Source organism: Perognathus longimembris, chromosome 1 (assembly GCF_023159225.1).
Source record: "Perognathus longimembris pacificus isolate PPM17 chromosome 1, ASM2315922v1, whole genome shotgun sequence".
Classification (NCBI taxonomy): Eukaryota; Metazoa; Chordata; class Mammalia; order Rodentia; family Heteromyidae; genus Perognathus; species Perognathus longimembris.
Window position 1 is genome coordinate 85,906,423 of NC_063161.1, and position 24,636 is coordinate 85,931,058.

At 38.9% G+C, this 24,636-nt stretch overlaps 2 protein-coding genes across 3 annotated transcripts in view; one reads left to right on the forward strand and one right to left on the reverse strand.

The window, feature by feature from the left end:
* The window catches only part of Habp4 (hyaluronan binding protein 4), a 35,121-nt gene that overhangs the window by 4,275 nt on the left and 6,210 nt on the right, over nt 1-24,636 (forward strand). Inside the window, exons 2-5 of one of the 2 annotated variants that reach the window (XM_048331686.1) lie at nt 1,218-1,380; nt 4,338-4,499; nt 4,716-4,784; nt 10,844-10,927. In XM_048331686.1, the coding sequence (XP_048187643.1) occupies nt 1,218-1,380; nt 4,338-4,499; nt 4,716-4,784; nt 10,844-10,927 (478 nt within the window). The remainder of the gene's footprint in view (nt 1-1,217; nt 1,381-4,337; nt 4,500-4,715; nt 4,785-10,843; nt 10,928-24,636) is intronic. The other variant, XM_048331696.1, reaches the window with a different exon arrangement.
* The window catches only part of Cdc14b (cell division cycle 14B), a 149,797-nt gene that overhangs the window by 2,635 nt on the left and 122,526 nt on the right, over nt 1-24,636 (reverse strand). The window lies entirely within an intron of this gene.

The window sequence follows — 24,636 nt, forward strand, 5'->3', positions numbered from 1 at the left end:
CTGTTGTACAATATTTGACACTCAAAAACATTTTACTTTAAGGTAATTACATAATTTTATGTTAGTGATGTTACAGTTTTAAGACCTGTTAGTACTTATAAAGTTTAGTTAGGAAATATTAGTGGGAAATGGAAAAAATATGTCTGTATTAAGAGTCATATGTATATATGAGAGGAATTCAATGAAATGTACTCCCATTATTTGAATAAATTTTAAGATTTTATAGCTGTGTAGTCAATGTGGAGTAATTACTCCTCAGTAAAATTAAAGCACTATAATAAAACTTGTATGTAATATTTGAGGAGACCTTTTGAATGTATGGGAAAAAATACAACTTTGGAAGACAGTTTAAGAAATGACAAAGCTCAGAACTCATTTAATAGCTTATTAGATGGCTTCAGATATAGGCTTTGGTTAAAAATTTTAGTGCATCAGAAGTAGAGTGTTTAACAAGGTAGAGAGGAAAGACTAGAGAGGGCTAGCACTTTGTCCTTGTTTCACCTGGATACTAGATTCTCAAATGGACAAAAAAGATCCATTCTTGAGTGAGTTGGAAACTGAGTTTGGGCTTATACTATAGACATATGGCAAACATATAAATCCTGTCAAAGAGCAGGAAAATTTATTTCAAAATAATAATATACACTGCAAACTTTATAAACAAAAACCTCAGCAGGCAATAAACCATAGTTGCCCCTGGTTTATGTGCAGTTAGAATTTTAAAATACAATCTAATATACTGGTATGTATCTACTTTTATGGATAAAGTTTGGAACCATGGTTTCTTAAAGCAACCTTTGTGAAATGTAGTTAATGTAGTAGAGGTCACCTATAATTGGCCAGGTATGGTGCATGACATTCAGAAGTCTTGATGCAGAAGGATTTGGGAGTTCCAGGCTAGTCTTGAATGTCACAACACAGCAGCAACAACAGAAAGAGAGAGAGAAAGAAAGAGATACCTATAATTGTATGGTTTATCTTAGACTCTCTAAAACATAAGTGAAGGCATAATAGTAATACAGTTTTATTAAACTTAATAAATTCTAGGAAATAGCATCAGCAACTTTTTTCCCCTGAGATTTCCAAGATTTCTCAACTTTTCCAATGATTTTCCAGCTTATATGTAGAAAAATGAAATCTTAAGGAACCTATAAAACTCTACCTGGTGCTACATGGATGTTGTGTTTTAGCCTTCTGCTTTGGTTTTCTGCTGGCAGGCCAGAAGCGGACTCCTAGAAGAGGGGAGCAACAAGGATGGAATGACAGCCGGGGAACAGAGGTGACAATTGATAGAGCAGAGCGGAGATCCTACAGGGAATATCGACCCTATGAGACTGAGAGGCAAGCGGACTTTACAACTGAGAAGTTTTCAGATGAAAAGTATGTACCACAGTCCTCAACTGGGAGCCTTGGGGAACCAGAACAGTTTCAGAACACAACCATAAACCTTTGTGACATTTCCATATTGTATGTCTTAGGAATATTTGCTAGTGTATGTGACAAGTCATTATTTTCTTAGATGACACTGAAAGATCTTCCATCAAGATTCAGGACCAGTATAATTAAAATAAATTGTGGGTTTGGAAGGTTCTTCATTGGTAGAGCACTTTAAGATATACAAGTCCTTGGGATCAATCTCTAGTACCACTTCCAAGAAAAAAGAATTTTTTTGTAACTATGAGAAGTGTTCAGTGTAGTATTTCACACCAGTTAGCATAGCTGTTTTGGGAAGATTGTGGTTAGGTGGTGCAAGACACCATTTTAACTAATAAAAATCTGAGTTTGGTGGTACATGCCTGTCAGATCTGTGGGAGGCATAAATATGTGGTCCAGGCTGACCCAAGCAAAAGCAAGAATACAAATAGAACTGGATGCTAGTGGCTTGCATCTGTAATACTAGCTACTCAGAAGGCTAACATCTGAGGATCACAGTTTGAAGTCAGCCCAGATAGAAAAGTCTATAATATTTTCTCTCTAATTAGCCAGCAAAAAAGGCCAGACTAGAGGTGTAGCCTAAGTGGTAGAGCACCGGCTGTGAACAAAAAACCTCAAGGCCCTGAGTTTAGGCACCAATACTGAAACCAGAATAAATAAATAATCAAAAGGCACTGGAGGCATGGCTCAAGTAGAGTGCCTTCATAGCAAGCATATAGCCCTGAACTCAAGCCCCAGTTCAGCAAAGCGAAACAAAACCAACAAAAATAAGTGTATTGGATTCTTAAGTTTTTTTTTAATCTTTTTTATTATAATTACTTATTGTCAAAGTGATGTACAGAGGGTTACAGTTTCATACGTCTTTTAAAAAATAATTTATTGTATGATTTATTTTAGAGTTATATTTTTTATTTTATTTTATCAATTAAATTTTGTTGATAAGGTGTTGTCCAAAAGGGGTACAGTTACACAATAAGGCAGTGAGTACATTTCTTGTGATATCTTACACCCTCATTTTTCTTTCCATTCCCTAGATCAGGTAGGCATATATACAATATCCAGTGTACCAAAATCATATACAGTCACCACGTAGGGTACGCCAAAGGAAATTCACCTAGAACTTTAAATGTAACGTCAAAAATAGAATCCTCCTGTGTCCTTCTTTTGGAGTTTTTTTTTTTTTTTTGCTTATCCTCGTCTTATATGATCATGTGTACATACATAGCTGTTGAGCTATTGTGATCCACTGATAGGTCTATTCTAGATCTTTTTATGTTTAGTAGTTGTTTGGTTTTATATAAATAATGTAAGGTCGCTGGAGTTATATTCTGATGACAATGCTCCCTCTCCCAAATTGCACTGATTTTTTTCCCCCTTCTTTAAAATGTATAATCTAGTCTTAGGTTGGATTCTTCAGTACTTTTTTTTCTGGATGCCATGCAGTTGAATTAAACCTTGCTTTTAAGAACAACAACAAAAAAACCCGTAAACTGTGTACTACGTACTCTTGACTGGAATACGCTTCCAGAGGGAACAGAGAGAGGGGAGGAATGTTGCCTCATCTGGGTGAGTGTGGTGATTTTATTTCAGGTCCCCTGAGAACCTATATGTACTGATTGGAGCAGGGGAAGTATCTGCAGCTTCCTATGGGTCTTTTTTTTTCTACTTTTTTTGAAAATCAATTCTGGTTAAGCCATGATGACCTGCAGATTCTGACATCATTTTCTGTTTTCTACTTCTTTCCCCGCATGACTTGGGAGAGCCCAGAAGGCTCCCTAGCCTTGTGCCCTTTCCTTATATCACATAATGATTCTTTGCCTCTGCTGTGTGGCTGATTCTTCTGTGGAAAGTGGAAGAAAAGATGGGGACAGGGCCTTCAGGCTCATGTGTATCCCTGTTTATGTGTCAGCCAGTTTTCTTCACTGCCTTTTTTGAAGCTGAAATCTTAGCTGCTTTTCTTGAACTTTGACTTCAGGTATACAAAATTCAACCAGCCATTCTTTGCTTACTGTGATCTGCTGACATAACCACTAAGGTTTAATGAACTGAACTTGCACTTCATTATTAGCAAAGGTCTTAAAATTATTTCCCATACTGATTCATAATGGGTGTGTGTATGAATCACTCTCCTAGCTGTGATATAAAAAACACGGAGGGAGGGGGGAAAGGACTCATTTTTATCCATACTTACCCAACTGGCTGGATTCCTGGTGATTTGACCCATCATTGTCATTAATACAATTAATAAACTACCTATTTATTGAAAAAAATTACTTATTTATTGTCAAAGTGATGTACAGAGGGGTTACAGTTTCATATGTTAGGCCATGGGTACATTTCTTGTACTATTTGTTACCTCCTCCCTCATTTCCCCCTCCCCCTCCCCCTCCCCCTTTCCCTCTCCCCCCAAGAGTTGTTCAGTTGGTTTACACAAAATGGTTTTGCAAGTATTGTATTTAGAGTCATTTGTCTTTTTATCCTTTGTCTCTTGATTTTGATATTCCCTTTCACTTCCCTAGTTCTAATACCAGTATATACAGTATACAGGGTACTCAGATGAGATACAGTGATAGCACAGGGACAACCCCAGGAAGGGGATACAAGAGGATCATCAAGAAAAGAAGCTACGGTCATACATGGCATGTTGAAAGTAATTACAACAGTGATACAGTAATTACAACAGTCATTTCCATAACATAGAGTTCATTTCAATTAGCATCATCTTATGTGTTCATAAGGGCATATAGCTATTGGGTTCTTGTCACCCTCTGCTGTGACTATTTAGGCCACCATTCTTACCAGTATACTATACAGTATTCTTCTAGAAGTTTGTTGCTTTTTCTCTCAAAAAGACGAGCCCTTTCATCTATTTTATCACATTTTATTATGTCATCTTTTCCTAGACCAGTGGACAGGTTTGATCGAGACAGGCCACTGAGAGGACGTGGAGGCCCAAGAGGGGGCATGCGAAGCAGAGGCAGAGGTGGTCCCGGGAACAGAGCTTTTGATGCTTTTGACCAGAGAGGGAAACGAGATTTTGAAAGATACAGTGGGAATGATAAAATGTAAGTCACTTTACAAATGCTATTTTCCTTATTGGTTTTGGTAATACATGATATGAATTGGTTAGTTGTATATTAATTTTTAGCCCAAATCATATTCATATGCTAATACTCTGTTTGAGGCTGATCCTGGGACCACTTCTTTGATCCACTTTTTCTGATCTAGAAATTGGCTAGAGAGTTACTTCTATCTTAAAGGAATTCTCTCTATTTCTCTAGAGCTACTAGAACTGAAGACAACATGGGTGGGTATGGAGCTCGTACCTGGGGATCAGGTAAAGATACCAGGTAAGGGGTGAATGTATGTCCTCTGAGAGCCTATGATGAAGTGGAAATCTCTGTACCTTTATCTGCTTTTATTGAGAATAATGATCTCTGAGTTATACTTTATAATTATGTATGCCTAAGCAGAGACTGATTTGGGACTTTGGTTTATTGAGATAAGTACCTAGGTGATAACTTTTTAAAACAGGTTTGATCTGTTGTGTTTAGATTTGAAATTGCTTTTAAAGACCCTTTTAAATTTTATATTAGCTAAATGATTTATGACAGATGACTACATACTAGCTGATGCCCTAACAAGTACATGGCATAGCATGTTTATGTATGTCTCAAGATGCTTTCCAAATTCCCACATATTGCATATTTTTCTGAGACCTGCCAGAGTTCTTTTAGCATCTTATTTTATAGTCATTGGCAGATTGCAGGTTGTAGCTCCAAGACAAGTTTCTCCTGTATCTTGGCTCCTGTTGGACATTTCTCTATGGTTTCATGATACTTTAGATCTTTGCCAATTCCGCTAGTTAGAGTAGGTATATACATATTTGGTTCTACAGTGGTGTTGGCCTTCATGGTGTCTGCTGAGAAAGAGGTAGGATATACTGCAGGGTAAGGGGGGATGTAAAGCAAGAAATGGTACAAGACCACCTTTCCATAAATTAGAAAGTTGAGGGCTGGGATGTAGCTCAGCAGCAAAGCACATGGCTAGCAAGTGCAACGTCCTGGGTTTGATCCCCAGTACCAAAAAAAAAAGGACAGAAAAAAAGAAAGCTTGATGCATCTGGACTTCCATTTTTCTTCTTTTAAAGAATCTAAGCTTTTTACAGAAACTTGTTTTATTTGTTGTTAATATTGTTCTGGAGATAGACAGTTCTGGAGGGTGGCCTGGAGTTCTCCATGTGTCCCAGGCTGGCCTCTAACTTGTGATCCTCCTACCTCCAACTCTTGAACGCTAGGATTACAGACATGTGCCACTATTCTTGGAAAAACTTGTTTTCCTTGAGTATGTGTTCTAAAAGACAAACGTAAAATTAGATTTACTACCATTCTCTTCTGTGTGACTTTAAACAGAACTTTTTGAGTGGTGTTCAATCTGGGATTCCTTAGTCTCAACAATCTTTTGTTTTACTTCAATATATATAAATATACATGTATATATACATATACACATACACATATATATGTACAAATACATATATAGACATACATGTATGTATGTACAGGTTATAGGAGTGGTGTTAAAAAGACATGTGTCTTGTGGCATTCCTTGTGGGTTTGTTTGTAACAATAATTTAGGTGGTAATAGTTTATAAATAAGTCTTAGAGTAAGACTTTTTTGTGTGTGCTGGATCTGGGGCTTGGAATCAGGGCCTGGGTACTGTCCCTGAGCTTTTGTGCTTAAGATTAGCACTCTACCACTTGAGCTGTGTCTTCATTTCTGGCTTTCAGGTAGTTAATTGAAGTTAAGAGTCTCATGGATTTTCCTTCCCAGGCTGGCTTTGAACCACAATCCTCAGATCTCAGCCTCCTAAGTAGCTAGGATTATAGGTGTGAGCCACCAGCATCAGGCAAGACTCATGTTTTTGCTGTTTTGTTTTTTAATTGTTTTCATATTTTTCAGAGCTGAAGACTGACCTTAATGCCTTGCACTTGCCAGGCACGTGCTCTTCCACTGAGCTAAATCCTCAATCCCCCATGTTTTTGTAATCAGTTGAGGTTTTTTACTTGATGTGCAGTGCAGTGCTGTCATGTGAACTTTAGATTAGTGAGGAAGTGAAGGCTATGATGCACAGTGCATCACTTGTTCATACTGAAAACACTGGCAGCGATGACTGGAATGAAGGACACAAATGTGATTGAGCTAGTTCTGACAGTTTTGAGTTTCCTTCAATAGTTTGGCACTAAGTGTCTGTGCTAAAAACATCTTTTTCCATCTACATGATTTAAAGAACATAGTATTTTGATAAAAAGCATAGTAGACACACATGTGTAAATTTTCAATAATATTGCCTTAAAGTTTATCCTGTTGAGAGCAAGTAGCTGTATGTTTTTATCAAGTAACATTTGGTGAAAATCTGTCCACTGTTAGAGATTTGGGTTAAGTGTGGAGCCTGACTGATTTTGAGCTGGGTCCTAAAAGCCTTGAAATATTCATTGTCATTTTGTAGAGCTTAATTACACAAATAAGCATGTTTTCTCTAGGCTCACTGAAGTCAAAGTATAGACACAGTCTTCTCTAGGGCTATTTCTTGTAATGAACTCAACATTGGCAGTTTGCTTTCCGCAGAAGAGCATTATTTGTCAAAACAAATTGTTATTCATCCTGAAATTAGCTTTGTAGATTTGGTCACATGGCTGAATAAGCTGGGAGTACAACATGAACTTTATATTTATTTGTAAAACAGTTTGGGTCAATACAAGGGGAAGATCTGTGATTTTTTTCCTCTCTGTAAAATCAGTTTACTGCTCAAATTTAACAAATGCTGACTTTTATAGTCTCTGGTATTTGTATTTCCCTTTTTATCTTTCCTCCTATCCTTTTAGTCATTAATTGCCAAACAGTACAAACTATCTGCAAGCCTATACACTGGTCCTGAGGCTTTAGCTCTGGGTGTGGGCTCTGGTGCTCTGGGCTTTTGTGCCTAAGGCTAGCATTCTACTGTTTAAAGCAAGCCACAGCTCCACTTCCAGCTTTTTTGAACTTTCCTTCTTGGGCTGGCTTCAAACCACAACCCTCCAATCTCATCCTGATTAGTAGTTAGGATTACAAGGATGAGCCATTGACCTCTGGCTCTTTTATTTTTTAATCTTGGTTTGTATTATGGCAAGAGAAAAAAAAGTCGAAATAACCTAGTATTGCCATTCTGCTAGACTTTGGGACTACTGGGTGTGCTGATGTGTACATGTGAGCCTTGGTGAAGGGACCTCTGCTAGGTAGCTATCCTTCCACACATCAAGTACATTTGATTTAAGATTTTATTTAAAGCCAGGCACTGATGGCTCATGCCTGTAGTATCAGGAGGCTGATATCCGAGGATCAGGGTTGGAGCCAGCCCTAGCAGGAAAGTCTGTGAGACTCCTATCTCTAACCACGGAAAAGCTGGAAATGGTGCTCAAGTAGTAGAGCGCTAGCCTTGAGCAAAATACCTCAGAGGCTGTATCTAGGCCCCGAGTTCAAGTGCCAGGACCAGCAAAAAGAAATAAAAATAAAAAAGAACAAGAAAAACATCTTGTTCATAAGGTAAAAGATTTTAATAAAAGCACAGATCTATAGCCAACTAATATTTGACAAAGGAGCCAAAGACATACACTGGAGAAAAGACTCTAACAGGGGCTGGGAATGTGGCTTAGCGGTAGAGTGCTGGCCCAGCATGCATGAAGCCCTGGGTTCAATTCCTCAGTATCACATCAACAGAAAAAGCTAGAAGTGGTGCTGTGGCTCAAGTGGTAGAGGACTAGCCTTGGGCAAAAGGAGCTCAGAGACAGTGCCCAGGCCCTGAGTTCAAGCCCCAGGACTGGCAAAAAAAAAAAAAAAAAGACCCCCCAACAAATGGTGTTGGGAAAATGGATCATCCACTTCAGGAGATTGAAAATGGACCGGGACTGGGAATATGGCCTAGTGGCAAGAGTGCTTGCCTTGAAAATGGACCTTTGTCAACACCTTAAAAAAATGGAACAAAGAGCTCAAAATGAGAACTGAAATGTGAGAAAATCCCTGAAACTTACAGGCACAGGTAATTATTTTCTGAATAGGACTCAGAGGATGGGAGCAAGCATGAGCAAATGGGACAGTATCAAATCAGAGAGTTTCCTCACAGCAAAAGAAGCAATGACCAGAACCAAGAAACAACAAAACAATGAGAGATAAATCTTTTCCAGGATTGATATCCATAATATACAATAAATAAAGGATTGATATATATAATATACAAAGAACTCAAATTAGACAGCAATCTCCCCAACACAAATAATATAGATAGTTCTCAGAAGAAGAAAGAGATGGCTAATAAAGTCATGAGGAAATGTTCAACAGCCTTAGCTATAATAAAGAAAATGGGAATCCAAACCACAATAAGATTCCATCTTCCTTAGTCAGAATGACAGCTACCAAGAAAATTCTGGCAAAGCTGCATTAGAAAAGGGATTTATTTATTTATTTATTTATTTATTTATTTATTTATTTATTTATTTATTTATTGCCAGTCCTGGGGCTTAGACTCAGGGCTTGAGCACTGTCCTTGGCTGCTTTTTGCTCAAGGATAGCACTCTGCCACTTGAGCCACAGCACCAATTCTGGCCTATATATGTGGTGCTGAGGGATTGAACCCAGTGCTTCATGTATACAAGGCAACCACTCTTGCCACTAGGCCATATTTCCAGCCCAGAGAAGGGATTTTTATACTTGTTTGTGGTAATGTAAACTAGTACCACCATTATGGACATCAGTCTAAAAACAGACCCTTCTCAAACTCCACTATACCAATGTGAGGCATATATCAGTAGGAGAATAATCAACATACCAGAAAGACACCAGCATAACATGTTTATTGCAGCACTGTTCACAATAGCCAAATGATGGACAAGGTGCTCAACATCTTGAATGGATAAAGAAGAAGTGGTATAGATGTACTATGGAAAATCACATCCATGAAAGAAAATGAAATCATGTCACTTTCAGGAAAATGGATGTAATTAGAGGACATCATTATCAGCCAAGCTCAAAAAGAACAAGATATGTGTTTTTTCTCACATATAGAAGCTAGACCTAAAATAATATACATATTCATAGACATGAATATATATACATATGTACATATATGTGTGTATTTGTACCTTTATATATGTGGACAAACATACAACTTGAGTCTAAGGGACTACTTAGGAAGAGAAGGGGAAGGGCAAAAAAGAGTACTTTTGAGATACATTATAACTGTATATGAAAATAACGGTGAAAGCTGTTGATCAAGAGCAAGTTGAGGGAGGGAGAGAGCGTTTTTGGGAGGAGTACTAGTAAGAGGAGGTTGGACTATGGGAAAAGAGAATGAATATGGTTGAAATAGATTGTTGTCAAAATAGAATAGTGAAACCTGTTGAAATTGTTTTGAGAAGAGGGAGAAGGACAATATTGTATGGAAATGTCACAACAAAATCTCCCCTTGTATAACTAACGTATGATAATTTTTTTAAGTACCAGGGACTTATTGCCTACACCTGTGATCCTAACTACTCAGGAGGCTGAGATCTGAGAATTAAAGTTTGAAACCAGCCCAGGCAGATGAACTGAGATACTCTCATCTCTAGTTAAACAGTAAAAAACAAAAACTGGAAGTGAAGGTGTACCTTTAGTGGTAGAGCTCTAGCTTTGAGCACAAAGATCTCAGGGACTGTGCTCAGGTCCTGAGTTCAAGCCCTACAATTAAAAAAGAGACAAAGAGCCACAGCTCCACTTCTGGTTTTCTGGAGGTTAATTGGAGATTAGAGTCACATACTTTCCTGCCCAGGCTGGCTTTGAACTGTGATCCTCAGATCTCAGCCTCCTTTGGATTATAGGCATGAGCCATAATCCAGCCTATAGCCCAGCCTATAGCCCATTCTTAATTTTAGATTATTTATGGAAATTTCTACTTATGAAGGAACTTTTCACATTCTGGAAATAATTTATATAGATGAGCAATTCAGGCTTTTTTTCCTATTCATTTCGGTGTGGCACATGTATGTGTATATAGTTCCTTGAAAAACATGCCCTTAAGAAGTAAGACATTAAAGTTGGGCAGAATGACTCCCATCTGTAATCTCCAGCTACTTGGAAGGATCATGGTTTGAGGCTATCTGGGAAAAAAGTTAGACCGCATATCAACAAACAAGTCAGGCATGGTGGTATACATCTGTAATTTCAGCTGTGCAGAAAGGATAAGTAGGAAAATCTTTCTTCAGTGCAATGCTCTTGAGTTCAAACCCCAATACTGCTTTTTAGAAAAGGAATAAATAGGTCATTAGGATTTGTTTTTGTGATCTTATGTTTGTAAGAGCATTAGTGTAAATACATTTGTATGACTGCTGTTTTTCAGTGACATGGAGTTGACTGCCTCAGTGGAAGAGACCTCAGTGGTGGAGGAGTCCCAGGGTACCCTGGATGAGGAATCTCCAGCCAAGTAGGGTGTTTCATTTGTTTTCCTCATTGGATTGTAGATCTTTTCGTGTATTTTTTAATGTGTTAATAATCAATAATCTAGTTAGTTCAGGTTAACTAATGAGTATTTTTTTTTACTTAGTCATTTATTTGGGTTCTGAAACTTGCATCCCCCATTTTTTTCTGGCTAACAATAGATGGCATCATGTCTTGCATTAAGATCACAGCCATTCTCTACTTTCTTTTAAAAAATACTTTTATTATCTTTAGTTGTACAAAGGAGTTACCATTCACAGGACCAGTTTATGAATACAGTACATCTTGATCAGTATCATCCCCCTTAACATTTTCACCCAGCCCTCCCAACCCACCCCTTCCCTTATTTAGCTTAATTCGAGGTTATGTATTGAATATTTTCCAATTTAACAAAGCAGTTTAGGTGTACGATGCATCTGAATCTGTGTCACCACTTCAACATCTTCACACACCCCTTTTGACCCACCCTTTCCCTTAATATTTCTCAATTCTGTGGTAGATACAGTGAATTCTTGCCTTCATTCTCCACCCTTCCTCTTCATTCTTCTGCCCCTCTCCCCTTGACCCCACCCTTCCCTCTTCCTAGTACACTTTTCCTGGTATTGATTTTGTTGGGCTTTGACTTAAAGTCTCCGTAATTGCTAATGAGTGATTAAAAATATTTTTTAGGTACTGGGGTTTGAACTTGGAGCCACCAGCTCTTGCTCAGTTTGCTTACAGCTAGTGCTGTACCACTTGGCTTTGTGTTATTTTGGAGAGGGAGTCTAGCAATCTTTTCTGCTTGGGCTGGCTTCAAACTGCAATCCTCCAGATCTCAGTCTTCTGAGGAGCTAAGATGCATCACGAACCACTTGTGCCTCACTTCTGATGAATGAGTTTTAATGAAATTAATGAATTTAATGAAATTAATTAAGTTCAAGTATTCTGTTCTTTACCCACAACCTCTTTTCTGTCAGTAGCTTGTTCAACTCATTTCTGTGACTAGTCTTAATTTGTCCTTGTTACCCTCCCCAAGTCCATCTTTTCTCTCTTTCCTTCTTGTAGCTTAGGTTCCTGGTTCATATCTAGCAGGCTTGTACTTTAAGTCCACTAGTCCTTTGGAGTTTGTGTAGTATCTTGCTTAACAAAAAAAAACTCCAATTGATGACTCCTCACAGTTGTCCTCCCTGCCTACACCCACAGGCTAAGCACTGTAAGTCATTTGAAATCTTTGCAAGTCTTGACCACCAGTATTCTGAAATGAGCCCTCAGCACCACCCAGCCCTGTTTCAGGGTTTCATTTTTACCACCTTTACAGTGACTGCTTCAGTCATCCTTGTCTGCTCAGAAATCTGATAATGCCCTCTCTCCCTCGCTCCATACCTCCTCTTTCATTTTGTCTGTGCAGCTTTGTGTCATAAACGAACTGGGAACCATTAGATGGAAATTTCACAGTCTTCTCACTATCAAAGCTACAAGCCTGTCTATAGCTACTCACTTCCTAGCTACCTGCTCTCCTGATAAAACAGATGAGCCCCTCTTCTCACACCTCTTCAAGCTTTTGGTCTTTTATTTCTCTGTTTCATAGATGCTTCATAATTCCTGCCGTTTCCCCCATATACTCATCTCCATTTTCCCAACTCTGGTCTTAGAATAAACAGTTTAAACATTGTCATTCTTGTGCTGGTACTGGGACTTGAACCTCAGGGCCTTGTGCTTTCACTTGGATTTTTGCCCATACTGGCATTCTATCACTAGCGCCATGCCTCTAGTTGCAGCTTATTGGTGGTTAATTGGAGATAAGAGTCTCAAGGATTAGTGTACCCATGCTGGCTTCAAACTGTGATTCTCAAATCTCAGCCTCCTGAGCAGCTAGGATTATAGATGTGAGCCACTAGTACTTGGCACTCAGGAGTCTCCTGTTGACCCTTCTCTTGACTTTCCATTCTCTCATGCTTCCCTATTTCTGAGTTGTGTGCACTCTTTCTTCATTTCCACACCCCTCCCTCACTCCTCACTTCATTCCTGTCTTCTCGCCCTTCTTGAAGCTGTCACCATGTCTCCTGATGTAATAGATGCTTCAGCCTGAGTCTTCTTGGCTCTCAGAAGCATTTGACTTTATTGATTTCTTAAACACACCCTCCCACTGGTTTCTGACATCACTAAACTCTTGGTTTTCCTTCTGCCTCTCAGCATATCCTTTGCAGTCTCATCCTTGTCTTGTTGGTCTTTTTAAATGCCATGTCCTTACGCTTCTCTTCTAAAGCCTGTTTAGGGGATCTTATGTATCCTGTGGCTTATGTAGTCAGGTATATCTCCAGAATTTATCTCTGGCTCCATCCTTCAGTATACTTCTGGATTCCTTCCCCAATCCCAAATGTTATGTGTACTCCCATATCGGGATTGAGCAAATTACTTTCATTACAAGCCTCTGAGCCTCCTTAGTTGTTTCCATCTTGTGGGAACATATCACCTGCACATACCAGAAGCCTAGGAGTCATTCATGGAACTCCATTTGTGATTCACTCCCCAAAATTGAATCCTTCCCTCTGCCCTGGTGATTTGAACCTTACCGCCACCAGCATAAATCATCTGACTGCCACTGCAGCTCTAATTCCCTGAATTTTCACCATGTATGCCAAAGTGGCATTCACACTGGTATTCAGATTGCTGTGCCCTTACCCGCCACTAAATACTTCCCCCTCCCAATAGGTTCCTGTTCTTTTTCAGTCTCTGACCTGATCTGCTCAGTCCTACATGGTCTGGCCCTTGCAGGACCCCCAGGTTCCACCTATGCCTTCCCTGGGCTCACTTCATGGCCCCTATTTCATATCTCAGACATACCTATCCTCTACTCCTATCCTTATACCTTACATGCTTTCACACAGTATTGATTTCATGTTTTTCTGTACTTTTCTCACTGGTCTTCACATTCCAGTTAACAGAATTCTTACTTATCCTTCACCTGCGCAAGGCAAGGTATCTAAAGAGCACAGACTCTGACCTAGTGTGCAGAGTGCAAATTCTAGCTCTGCCACTCACAAGACTAGTGGTTCTATTTTCTTCATCTGTAAAATGGTGATAATATAGTACTTATGCTACAGGGTTGTTGTAAGGTGTGTGTGTGTGTGTGTGTGTGTGTGTGTATGTGTATGTGTGTGTATGTAAGAGAGAATGTACACAAAGTGCCCACCATGTGGTTAGCACTATATAAATATCTGCTGTTATCACTGTCATTCATCACAAGAGTAAAAATGCCACAATGATTGATGATCATGAAAAGTGTTAATTTACTATTCAAAATGGATGGGAATGGCCTATGACCACCCTCCCCCAGGCACTCCTCCTGGTTCTCAGGAAAACTTCACCCCTGACCTTACCTGAAAGCACAGGACAGGCCTTATCTTAAAGTGCGGGACTATTGATGTCAGGATAATACTCTACCACAAGACCCCAAAGGGGACAGTTTGCACCATAAATCCTAAGCAGGACAGTTAGGGCAATAAATCCCCAACAGGACCAGTCAAAGAATTTCCAAAGAAGAATCCAACCACTTTCCCCATCTCTTCTTCCAGCCCCATCTTTTTAACCTATCCAAAAACTATATGAAGGACTTACCTCTCCCATCTTGGCCCAATCTTCTTATGTATCTAAAGATGGAATATGAAGGATTGATCCCCATCCTATTATTCCAGGTGCATACAGACACCAGGCAAAATCGCAGGTATGCATACCTGCTTGATGTGCAGATGTGCAGGCAGGACTGGAAACATTTCATTGTGGCCCTAACTGAAAGTCCCTACCTCCTCCAGTCCTAATAGCCTTTCCAATAACCTCTGTCTCTTTGCTCAGACCCTATAAAAGTCCACCTGCAACCCCACCTGCTTGCACAACCTCCATTCCCACAGGAATGTGGCTCCTCACTGTTCCTCAGTAAACAGTCCTAGTTGAGATGGAGAGTCTGGCCTGTTCCTATTCCTTTTTCCATTTTTCCTAACAAAAATGACTACAAAATATGTTGGAAAAAATAGGATTAATAGTTAATACGATGATTTAGGCAGTGAGTTGCATAAATTTAAATTTACATGAGTGTCGGAAAAGTAAGTTAGCTGGATACCTCTGGGAACACATTCTTTCTGAACCAATGAACATTTGTGTGTGTGTGTGTATGTGTGTAGGTGTATATGATATAAGGCTGAGTAATAGAGGATACATTATAGCATTATCCTAATCTTAGTGTTGATTGATACACTGTAGCATTCATAATAGACAAAATAATTGTGTAATCCCTCTGAAAGATGAATGCATTGATGAGTTGCTGGCAATCTTCATGTAAGGCTAGTCAACAAATCTCCACTGACTATAGCTGGAAGTAAGCATCTAGTTGGACTACTGGTGCTGCCCAGTACAGCAGCTAAGTTGGCCAACCATGCTGAGAAATTCTTGTTTCTGTACTCCCTTGGCAAGCTTTTAACTTTTTGATAGTTGGGAAAAAACTACATCAAATGTTCATAGTGACACTGTTTGATCCCAGTCTTGTCTGAATAGTGATCTAACATTGCTGTTTTCAATATTATATAGTACGGGATTCTCAGTTTTAGAAACTCTAGATGAATTAATTCAGTGTTGTATACCCAATAATATTTTCTTTTTACTGACAATCAATGTTGCTCTTCCTTTTTCTCTTGCTTCATTAGAGGAATGTGAAATGTTCTTTGTCCCGTGAGCTCTAATATGTGAAGATACCTGTCACAACTTGTCTTTTGTTATAAAAATAACATTTCTGAGTCATTTAATGTGTTCCAACATCTGCTCTTTATAGAACTTTTGGGTGTTAATTCATTGACCTCTGGGCTTCTCCGAGAAGTTAAGTGTTAACATTCTCACATGGGCATATAGGAGTTAAACAACTTAATAAGTACACAGCCAGAATTTGAATCTAATAGTGTGTCAGGCATTCCAACAGTAGAGAATGGAAGGAATGGTTAATTGACATTCAGATGACCATTCTGTTAAGAACTGGGCACCTGGTGGCTCACGCCTATAATCCTAGCTAGTCAGGAGGCTGAGATCTGAGGATGGAGATTCAAAACCAGCCAGGGCAGGTAAAGTCCATGAGACTCTTATCTCCAGATAACCACCAGAAAGTAGCACTGTGGTAGAGCAAAAAAGCTCAGGGACAGTACCCAGCCCCTAAGTTGAAGCCCTGCAGCCAACAACAACAACAACAACAAAAACCCAAAACAACAACAACAAAAAAAACCCAAAAAAACTTCTCTTAAAAAGAGTAGATATTGGTTCCATCAGTTTGAGGATTGCCAGCAGGATCACTGAGGATTTCTCTAGACATGAATGATAGAACAACTTCCCCATTCCTTCCCCAAACCCAAAAATGATTCATGAAAAGAAAATATTGAGGATGAGCTTGCTTGCTTGCTTGCTAGCTTACACCAGGGTTTGAAGTCAAAGACAGCTTGCTTGCTTGTCATGCTACTTCTTAAGTCTTGCTCCAGTCTAGCTTTTGCTGGTTATTTTGGAAATGGAATCTTGCAGATTTGAGATTCACGAGATCTCAATCCTCCTTTATAGGAATGCAGTTGTGAGCCACAGTGGCCTAGCTGAGGAAGTATTAATACAAGATAGCTACAGTGAGTTATCTTCTATTGGACTTTGTTTCCAAGTATATTTGTATAAACAGTGAAGATTTTGCATATTGAATTGTATATTGGGTTAAATTTGCTTACCTCAGTCATGTCTGGTTAGGAAGTTTTACTTCTAGGACCAACTTTCTTTGATTCAATGTATTTTTTTCCTATATTCAGGTACCTCTGTGGAAATGTAGATGTTTGGACTTGTGTTTTAGGTATTTCCTTTGAGTATCAGGATTGACTCTTCATCTAAGCCCCTTTGCCCCTTTACTCCCTAAATTGCAGGGTAGTACAAAAGTGAGGGCTTTAGAGATGCAATGACTTGATTTGAACTGTGCTTCCTTCATTATTTAACTATACCAACCTCTGTCTACCTTGATTTTCTTATCTGTAAAATGGAGAAATTCAACTAGTGTAATTAATAAAAAGATACTATCTTTTATTTAGTAAGCATGCTGTAAACAGTAGCAATTATCCCATTTATAACATTTATTATCCCATTTTTTAAAAAAAGATGGTAAAAGTTTATTCTATAGTTCACCATTTAGAAGCAAATAACAGTAAAGTCACTGTCACCAGATACAGGTGAGTGTTAGTGGAATTTCCCTTTAAAAGTAGGGACTCTTCACTTAGGATCCTTGACTTGGATCACAGAAGAAACATTTCTGGGCAAGTCAACTCGGCAGAGTTTTACTGAGTAAGTAAGCAGGCAAGCAGACAAACTGACAGACAAAAGGGAAGGAATATTGTAAAGGCATAGGGTCTGGCTTCTAAGTTATGCAAAGCATAGGTGTTTTTGTTTTGGACCATTTCTTCCCAATAAGAATGAATCCTGTCATAAAACATCCTTATCCTTGAGATAAGCAGACAGCCTGTAATCTGCATTTGGGGTAGCAGGTTGCTTAAGTTTTGAGGAAGGATTTTTCTCAGTAAGGCATTCATCTTTCAGTCAAGTTGTTAATTCTTGGGGTGAGGAATGCATCCCTTAGGAAGGAATGCATCCTGTTGAATCTCTTTGAAACAAAGCTGGTACGTCTGTGTTTCTAAATAGCACATTTCTGAGTTGCCGTCACCAAGCCTCAGTTTCCTCAAGTTATCCTGTCTCATTTTCACCTGAAAGACTCTGGTTGCTTAATCTTAAGGGAAATAGATGAATGAGTATCTCCTGTATTTGCTGTAAGGTGCATATTTCATTTTCCCTTTGTCTATCTTGCTTCAGTAACTATCACATTTGTGTACACAAATACATAATCTGCATATCATTTTATTTCCTATTATCAAAGATTGATATTTGATAGGAATTTTTCTTCCTTGGGGCAAGGGATGTAGCTCAGTGGAAGAGTACTTGCCCAGATTGTTAGAGTATGGATTCTGTTACCAGCATCAAAAACACAAAACCAAACAAATGAGAAAAACAGGGAAGAGGGTAAAGCAAAGGAAAGAAAAAATGGGAATAAATTTTCTCCTGAATTTTAAAAAATAATTTAATGCCAAAGTAGGTTATTAAATTTAAAATAAACTTTGAGCTATTAGAAATGCATTAGTCTAGCTGGGTTCTGGTGACTTACACCTATAATCCTAGCTATTCAGTAGGCTGAGATCTGAGGATCTAAGGATCATGGTTCAAAGCCAGCCCAGGCAGGAAAAGTCTCTGAGACTCTTATCTCCAATAAACCACCAGAAAACTGGAAGTGGCGCTGTGGCTCAAGTGGTAGAGTGCTAGCCTTGAGCTGAAGAGCTCAGGGACAGCTCCCAGGCCGAGTTCAACCCCCACGACTGACCAAAAATAAAATTAGTCCTTGTATTAGTCCTTCCTAGAATTGAGAGATTCATCTCTTCCTGTGGAATATCAAGTCTTTGTTAAAACTGCCAGGAAGCTATATTCAGTGGCAACTCAAATGAGAAATTGAGTATGCATTGCGCAACTTGTCACAGCATGTGTTTTTGGTAATAACTTTTGCTTAGTAGGGAATGAGTTAAAGAGCTGGTACTTAGTGATTTAATACTGTTCTCACTGTGGCTGCTGAAATTACAGGTAATAAAGGAAAAGGCACAACAGACATCACTATACTTACATTCTTGAATGAGATGCCTTGACATGCAGTGTCAAGTTGGTAATTTTCAGGGAGGGTGTCACTGATAACAAACACTGCATTCTGAAGGGCACTGTTTGCTTTAGTCAGGTGTCTATGTCACTTCACTCACTTCAAGGTCACATCTCCTCTTCCCTCACACTACTGGACTTGGAACTCAGACCTTGTTCTTGTTAAGCTCTACCATTTGAGCCATGCCTAAAACTAGGATTGCATATCTTTATATAACTCATACCTTTTTTTCCACATTGGTCCTTTTTTTAGCCTTATTTCTTTAAATTTATTCTTTAATACAAAATAATAGTCTGTTAGTAAGTATTTACTTTTTGGTATCAATGTAAAACCTTATTGAACTTTCTGAAACTTATTAACTTTTATTAGGTTGTCCTAGTTAATCTTTACATTTATAGTATCCATTTATGCTGATTTCTGAATTCTGTGACAAGTAGGCTAAAGAAAACTTTACAACCTTTTGTTTTTACTTTAGCTCTGAACTAAAATAGGAAAAAAATACAAAATGAATATAGTATAAGGAAACTCCAAATAAGTCATTTAGATTAAATGGTTATCAGATTTTTGTTTGACATCTGTACCCCCAGATATGATTCATAACTATTTCAGAATGTTTTATCTAAAATTTTACTCATTTAAACAACACAACTGGCATACCATTATTCCATCTAGAAGTTTTAACAGTTCCTTGGTACCATCAAAGCTTATTAATTCATCAGTTTTCCCTGATTATCTGAAAAACGTTAAGAAGGGGGAGAATTGTGGAGTGATATTGATCAAGATGTATTGTGCGCATTACCTGGCTTCTGGAATTGAAAAACCCTTTGTACAACTACTTAATAATATTTTAAAAATATTTTTAAAACTTTTTTTTTTTTTGGCCAGTCCTGGGCCTTGGACTCAGGGCCTGAGCACTGTCCCTGGCTTCCTTCGCCACTTCTGGCCATTTTCTGTATATGTGGTGCTGGGGAATCGAACCCAGGGCCTCATGTATACGAGGCAGGCACTCTTGCCACTAGGCCATATCCCCAGCCCTTTAAAACTTTTTTTAATGCTGGTCCTGGGGCTTGAATTCATGGTCTGGGTGCTGTCTCTGAGCTTTTTTGCTCAAGGCTAGCATTCTACCATTTGAGCCACAATACCACTTCCAGCTTTTTCTTTTTCTTTTTCTTTTTTACTTCCAGCTTTTTCTGAGTGTTTTATTGGAGGTAAGAGTCACACAGACTTTCCTACCTGTGAGCCTCAGCTCTCAGTCCCTTGAGTAGCTAGGATTACAGGTACAGGCCACCAGCACCCAGCTCCTCATTTCACTTTTAGCTGCTTAATACACATGTGTAGCTATACCATCATTTTCCATCAAATTCCTCTCTGAAGTCTTGCTGTATGGTTTGTGTGTCTGTGTGCTACTGGAGCTTGAACTCAGAGCCTTACACTTTACTTGGCTTTTTTGCTTATGGCTGGTGCTCTACCACTTGAGCCACAGCTTCACTTCCAGATTTTTTCTGGCTAATTTGGAGAAGAGTCTCATGGACTTCTCTTCTCAAGCTAGCTTCAAACTGGATTGGCGTCAAACTGCTAGACTCAAATCTCAGCCTCCTGAGTAGTTAGGATTACAGGTGTCAGCCACCAGCACCTGCTTGAAGTCTTAGTGTTTTCCTAACATTTGTTATGAAAATTTTCAAGCAGCACATTTTGAGGGATTTTACAGTGAGCACCTATATTTATGTACCTAAACTCTACGAAGTTACATATTAATGTGTTTTCTCACAACTATCTACCATCAATCTTTGTTGGCACATATAATAATATCTATAGACATTTACATACTTTTCCCTAAATGCTTCAACATGCAGATGACTATATAGAACTGAATATTCTTATAGCTTTTTTCTGATATAAAATATATACCACAAAAAAAATAAATTATAACTGTTTGACCTATGCATATACTTGTGGAACTCAGATTATTGTTAGCATACAGAATATTACCAATTGCCTTAAAAGTTCTGTCCTAGACAGCCACTGCTTCCATTGTTTTTCTGCCATTAGCTTAATATTTAAAATAACTGTAAATGTGTCAATTGTGGACGCTCTCTGATTGGTTCTGTACTGTTTGCTTACATTTTTCACATCATTAGTCTGTATATTTCTAGAATTATAAACTTCATTAGCCCTCTGAAAGGTATAAACTTGATTCCTTCCCTACTTCTTTTGTGTGTTTTTACTTTTTTTTAATTGTTATTTTGAAGGTGATGTACAGAGGGTTACAGTTAAAGAAGTAAAGAGTACTGGTAAAGGGTACATTTCTGGGCTGGGAATGTGGCCTAGTGGTAGAGTGCTCACCTAGCATGCATGAAGCCTTGGGTTTGATTCCTCAGCACCACAAACACAAAAAAAGCTGGAAGTGGGCACTGTGGCTCAAGTGGTATAGTTCTAGCCTTGAGCACAAAGAGGCCAGGAACAGTGCCCAGGCCCTGAGTTCAAACCCTAGGACTAGTCAAAAAAAAAAAAAAGTACACTTAATTTTGGACGATGTCACCCCTTCCCTTGCTCTCTCCCAGTTGTGTATTTGTTTCAACTCAGGTACTCTACTGCTTAAGCCATGCTCCTAATCCTTTTACTTTATTTACATTTCAAATAGGGTCTCAAAGTTTTGTCTGGGGCAGCCTGACCTCTGGCCCTCCTTTTTTCACTTCCTACATAGCAGGGATGATAAACATGCACCAACACATCAAGCTTCACATCAAGCTTTTTATTGTCTGAGATTGTTAACTTCTTGCTTGGGATGACTCAAGCTGTGATCCTCTTAATTCACCTCCTGGATATGTGTGTGTGTGTGTGTGTGTGTGTGTGTGTGTGTGTGTGTGTGTGTGTGTGTACTGGAGCTTGAACTTGAGTCCAGGGCACTATCCCTTAGCTCTTTTGCTCAATGCCTACATCTACTATTTGAGCCACAACTCCATTCCCATTTTTGGCAGTTAATTGGGAGATAAGAATCTTACAGACCTACCTTCCTTCCTTCCTTCCTTCCTTCCTTCTTCCTTCCTTCCTTCCTTCCTTCCTTCCTTCCTCTTCTTCCTTCCTTCCTTCCTTCCTTCCTTCCTTCCCTCCCTCCCTCCCTCCCTCCCTCCCATTCTCCCTTTCTCCTTCTCTCCCTCCCTCTCACCCTCCCTTTCCCCCTCTCACTCACAGGTATGAGTGAAAAAGTTGAGCAAGAGTGCCATATCCTGAGTTCAAGCCCCAGTGCTAGCCTAAGAAAAATACTTTTGAGCTGGGTGCTGATAGCTTATGCCTGTAATTCTAGCTACTCAGAAGGCTGAGATCTAAGTATTCCAGTTCAAAGCCAGCCTGGGCAAAAATTCTTATCTCCTATTAACAACTCAAAAACTGGAAGGGGTGCTATGGCTCAAACAGCAATAGCCTTGAGCAAAAAAAGAGCTCAGGGACAGCACCCAGGTCCTGAGTTCAAGCCCTACAACTGACAAAAAAAAAAAAGAAACCTTAAAAAATTATCAAATTGGCTGCAAGTGTTGGGGTGCTTGCCTAGTATGTGCAAGAAGTTCCTCTCAAAACATGTAAATTCTTTTTTCTTCTTCCCCCCCCCCCAGTTTATTATTGTTTGAGAGGTGATATACAATGGGGTTACCTTTACATAGTCAGGTAACAAGTACATTTCCTTTCACACAGTGTCATCTGGTCCCTCATTCTCTCCCATTCCCTCCATCCTATCTCCACCCAGGAGTTGCATAGTTCACTTTCATCAGTGTCCAGTGTAGCCAGTGTGCTCCACTGCTGCACTTTTTCACCCTTTTTCCTCTGATTCTGTGCCCTCTTCCCACCCTCCCACAGATGTGCACATGAATACACCATATTTAAGGTAAAGAATACAGAGTTGTCAGACAAAGAAAAAAACAAATGAAGAAAAAAGTCCTTTGTTCCCATGTCTTTGGAGTTCATTTCTTTATGTATCTTATTATATATACTTATAAAGAGGCACATAGGTATTGCACCTTTGTGATTCTCTTTAGACTATCCTCTTTTGGTCTCACTGTATGCGAGTATCTAGAATTCTGTGTAACTTGTCATATCCCAGTGTGTTTTAGATCTAACTTATGCAAATCAGGGAGAACATGTGCCATTTGTCTCTCTAATCTCATATTACCTTACTTAACATGATTTGTTCTAGCTCCATCCATTTTCCTCAAATGACATTTATTCTTTCTAATGGCTGTGTAAGATTCCATTGTATATAGGTACTACACTTTTTGGATCCATTCATCTGTTGTGGGGCATCTGGGTTGTTTCCATATCTTGGCTATTGTGAATAGTTCAGCAATGAACATAACATGTGCAAGTGTCCTTATCATATCCTGGTTCATGATGCTCAAGGTAGAGGCCAAAGAGTGGTATGACTGGGCTGTAGGGAATATCTATGTTTAATTTTTTGAGGAACCTCCAGACTGCTTTCTAGAGTGGTTGTACTAGTTTACATTCCCACCAGCAGTGCAGTAGGGTTCCTTTTCCCCTACATCCCCATCAGCATTTTTTGTTGTTAGAATTCAAAATGTTGGTGAATCTAACTAGGGTAAGATAGTATCTCAGGGCCGTTTTGATTTGCACTTCCTTTATGGCCAGGGATGGTAAGCATTTGCTTATTTGTTTCTTTGCCATTCTTACCTCTTCTTCTGAGAAGTCTCTTCTTAGCTCCCTTGCCCATTTAGTAGTTGGTGTATTAAGTTTGGGAGGGGTTAGTTTCTTGAGCTCCATATGTATTGAATATTAGGCCTTTGATGTATTATTGGTAAAGATCTTTTCCCATTTGGTTGGCTGTCTTTCTAGTTTAGTAACTATGTCCTTAGCTATGCAGAAACTTTTAATTTTAATGTTGTCCCATTTGTTGCATCTCTCTCCTGTCTGTTGTGCCCCTGGCACTTTATTCAGGAAGTTCCTGCCTGTACTTATATGTTCTAATGTCTCTCCTGCTGTCTTGCAGTAGTTTCAGAGTTGCAGGTCTGATGCTGAGGTCTTTGATTCACTTTGAATTGAGGCTAGTGCACGGGGACAAGCAGGGATCCACTCTTAAGTTTTCTGCACATGGCTACCCAATTTTCCCAATACCAATTGTTGAAGAGACTATATTTATTCCTCTGTATGTTATTGGCTCCTTTGCCAAATATCAGACGACTGTAAGTATGTGGTCTTCTAGTCTGTGATATTGATTGATCTTCTGGTCTAATTTTGTGCAAATACCAAACTCTTTGTTATTATAGTTCTGTAGTAGAGTTTGAAATCTGGTATTGTGATAGCGCTGACATTTTTTGCCTAAAATTGCATTGGCTATTCTGGGTCTTCTGTTGTTGCATATGAATTTTTTAATTGTTTTTCTCTATCTCAGTAAAGATTGTCATTGGGATCTTGATGGGGATTGCATTGAATTTGTGTATCAATTTTGGCAGTATGGCCAGTTTCACAATATTGATTCTACCCATCCATGAACACGGAAGGTCTTTCCATTTCCTGGTGTCCTCTTCAATTTCTTTCTTTAGATTTGTATAGTTTTTTACTATAAAGATCTTTCACATCTTTAGTTAGGTTCCTAGGGTTTTGTTTTTGTTTTTTTAGGCTATTGCAAATGGGGTTGTTTTCGTGATTTCCCTTTCTGCCTATACATTATTGGCATACAGAAAGGCTACTGGTTTTTCTGGGTTAATTTTCTATCCTGCTACTTTGCCAAAGTGGTTGATTAGCTCTAGGGGCTTGGGGATGGAGTAAAACATGTAAATTCTTCAGTAAAAATAAATCACACTCAAAATTATGAGTCACAGAAAAGGATACTTTACCTAAGGCTCGACCTCCTTTGGTCTGGTGGGAACAGCCAAGAAATCTATATGTCCTCAACAAAGGAACCATATATCTTAGAGTCCACAAAGAAACATTCCTCAACATAATTTGGTCAAAAACAG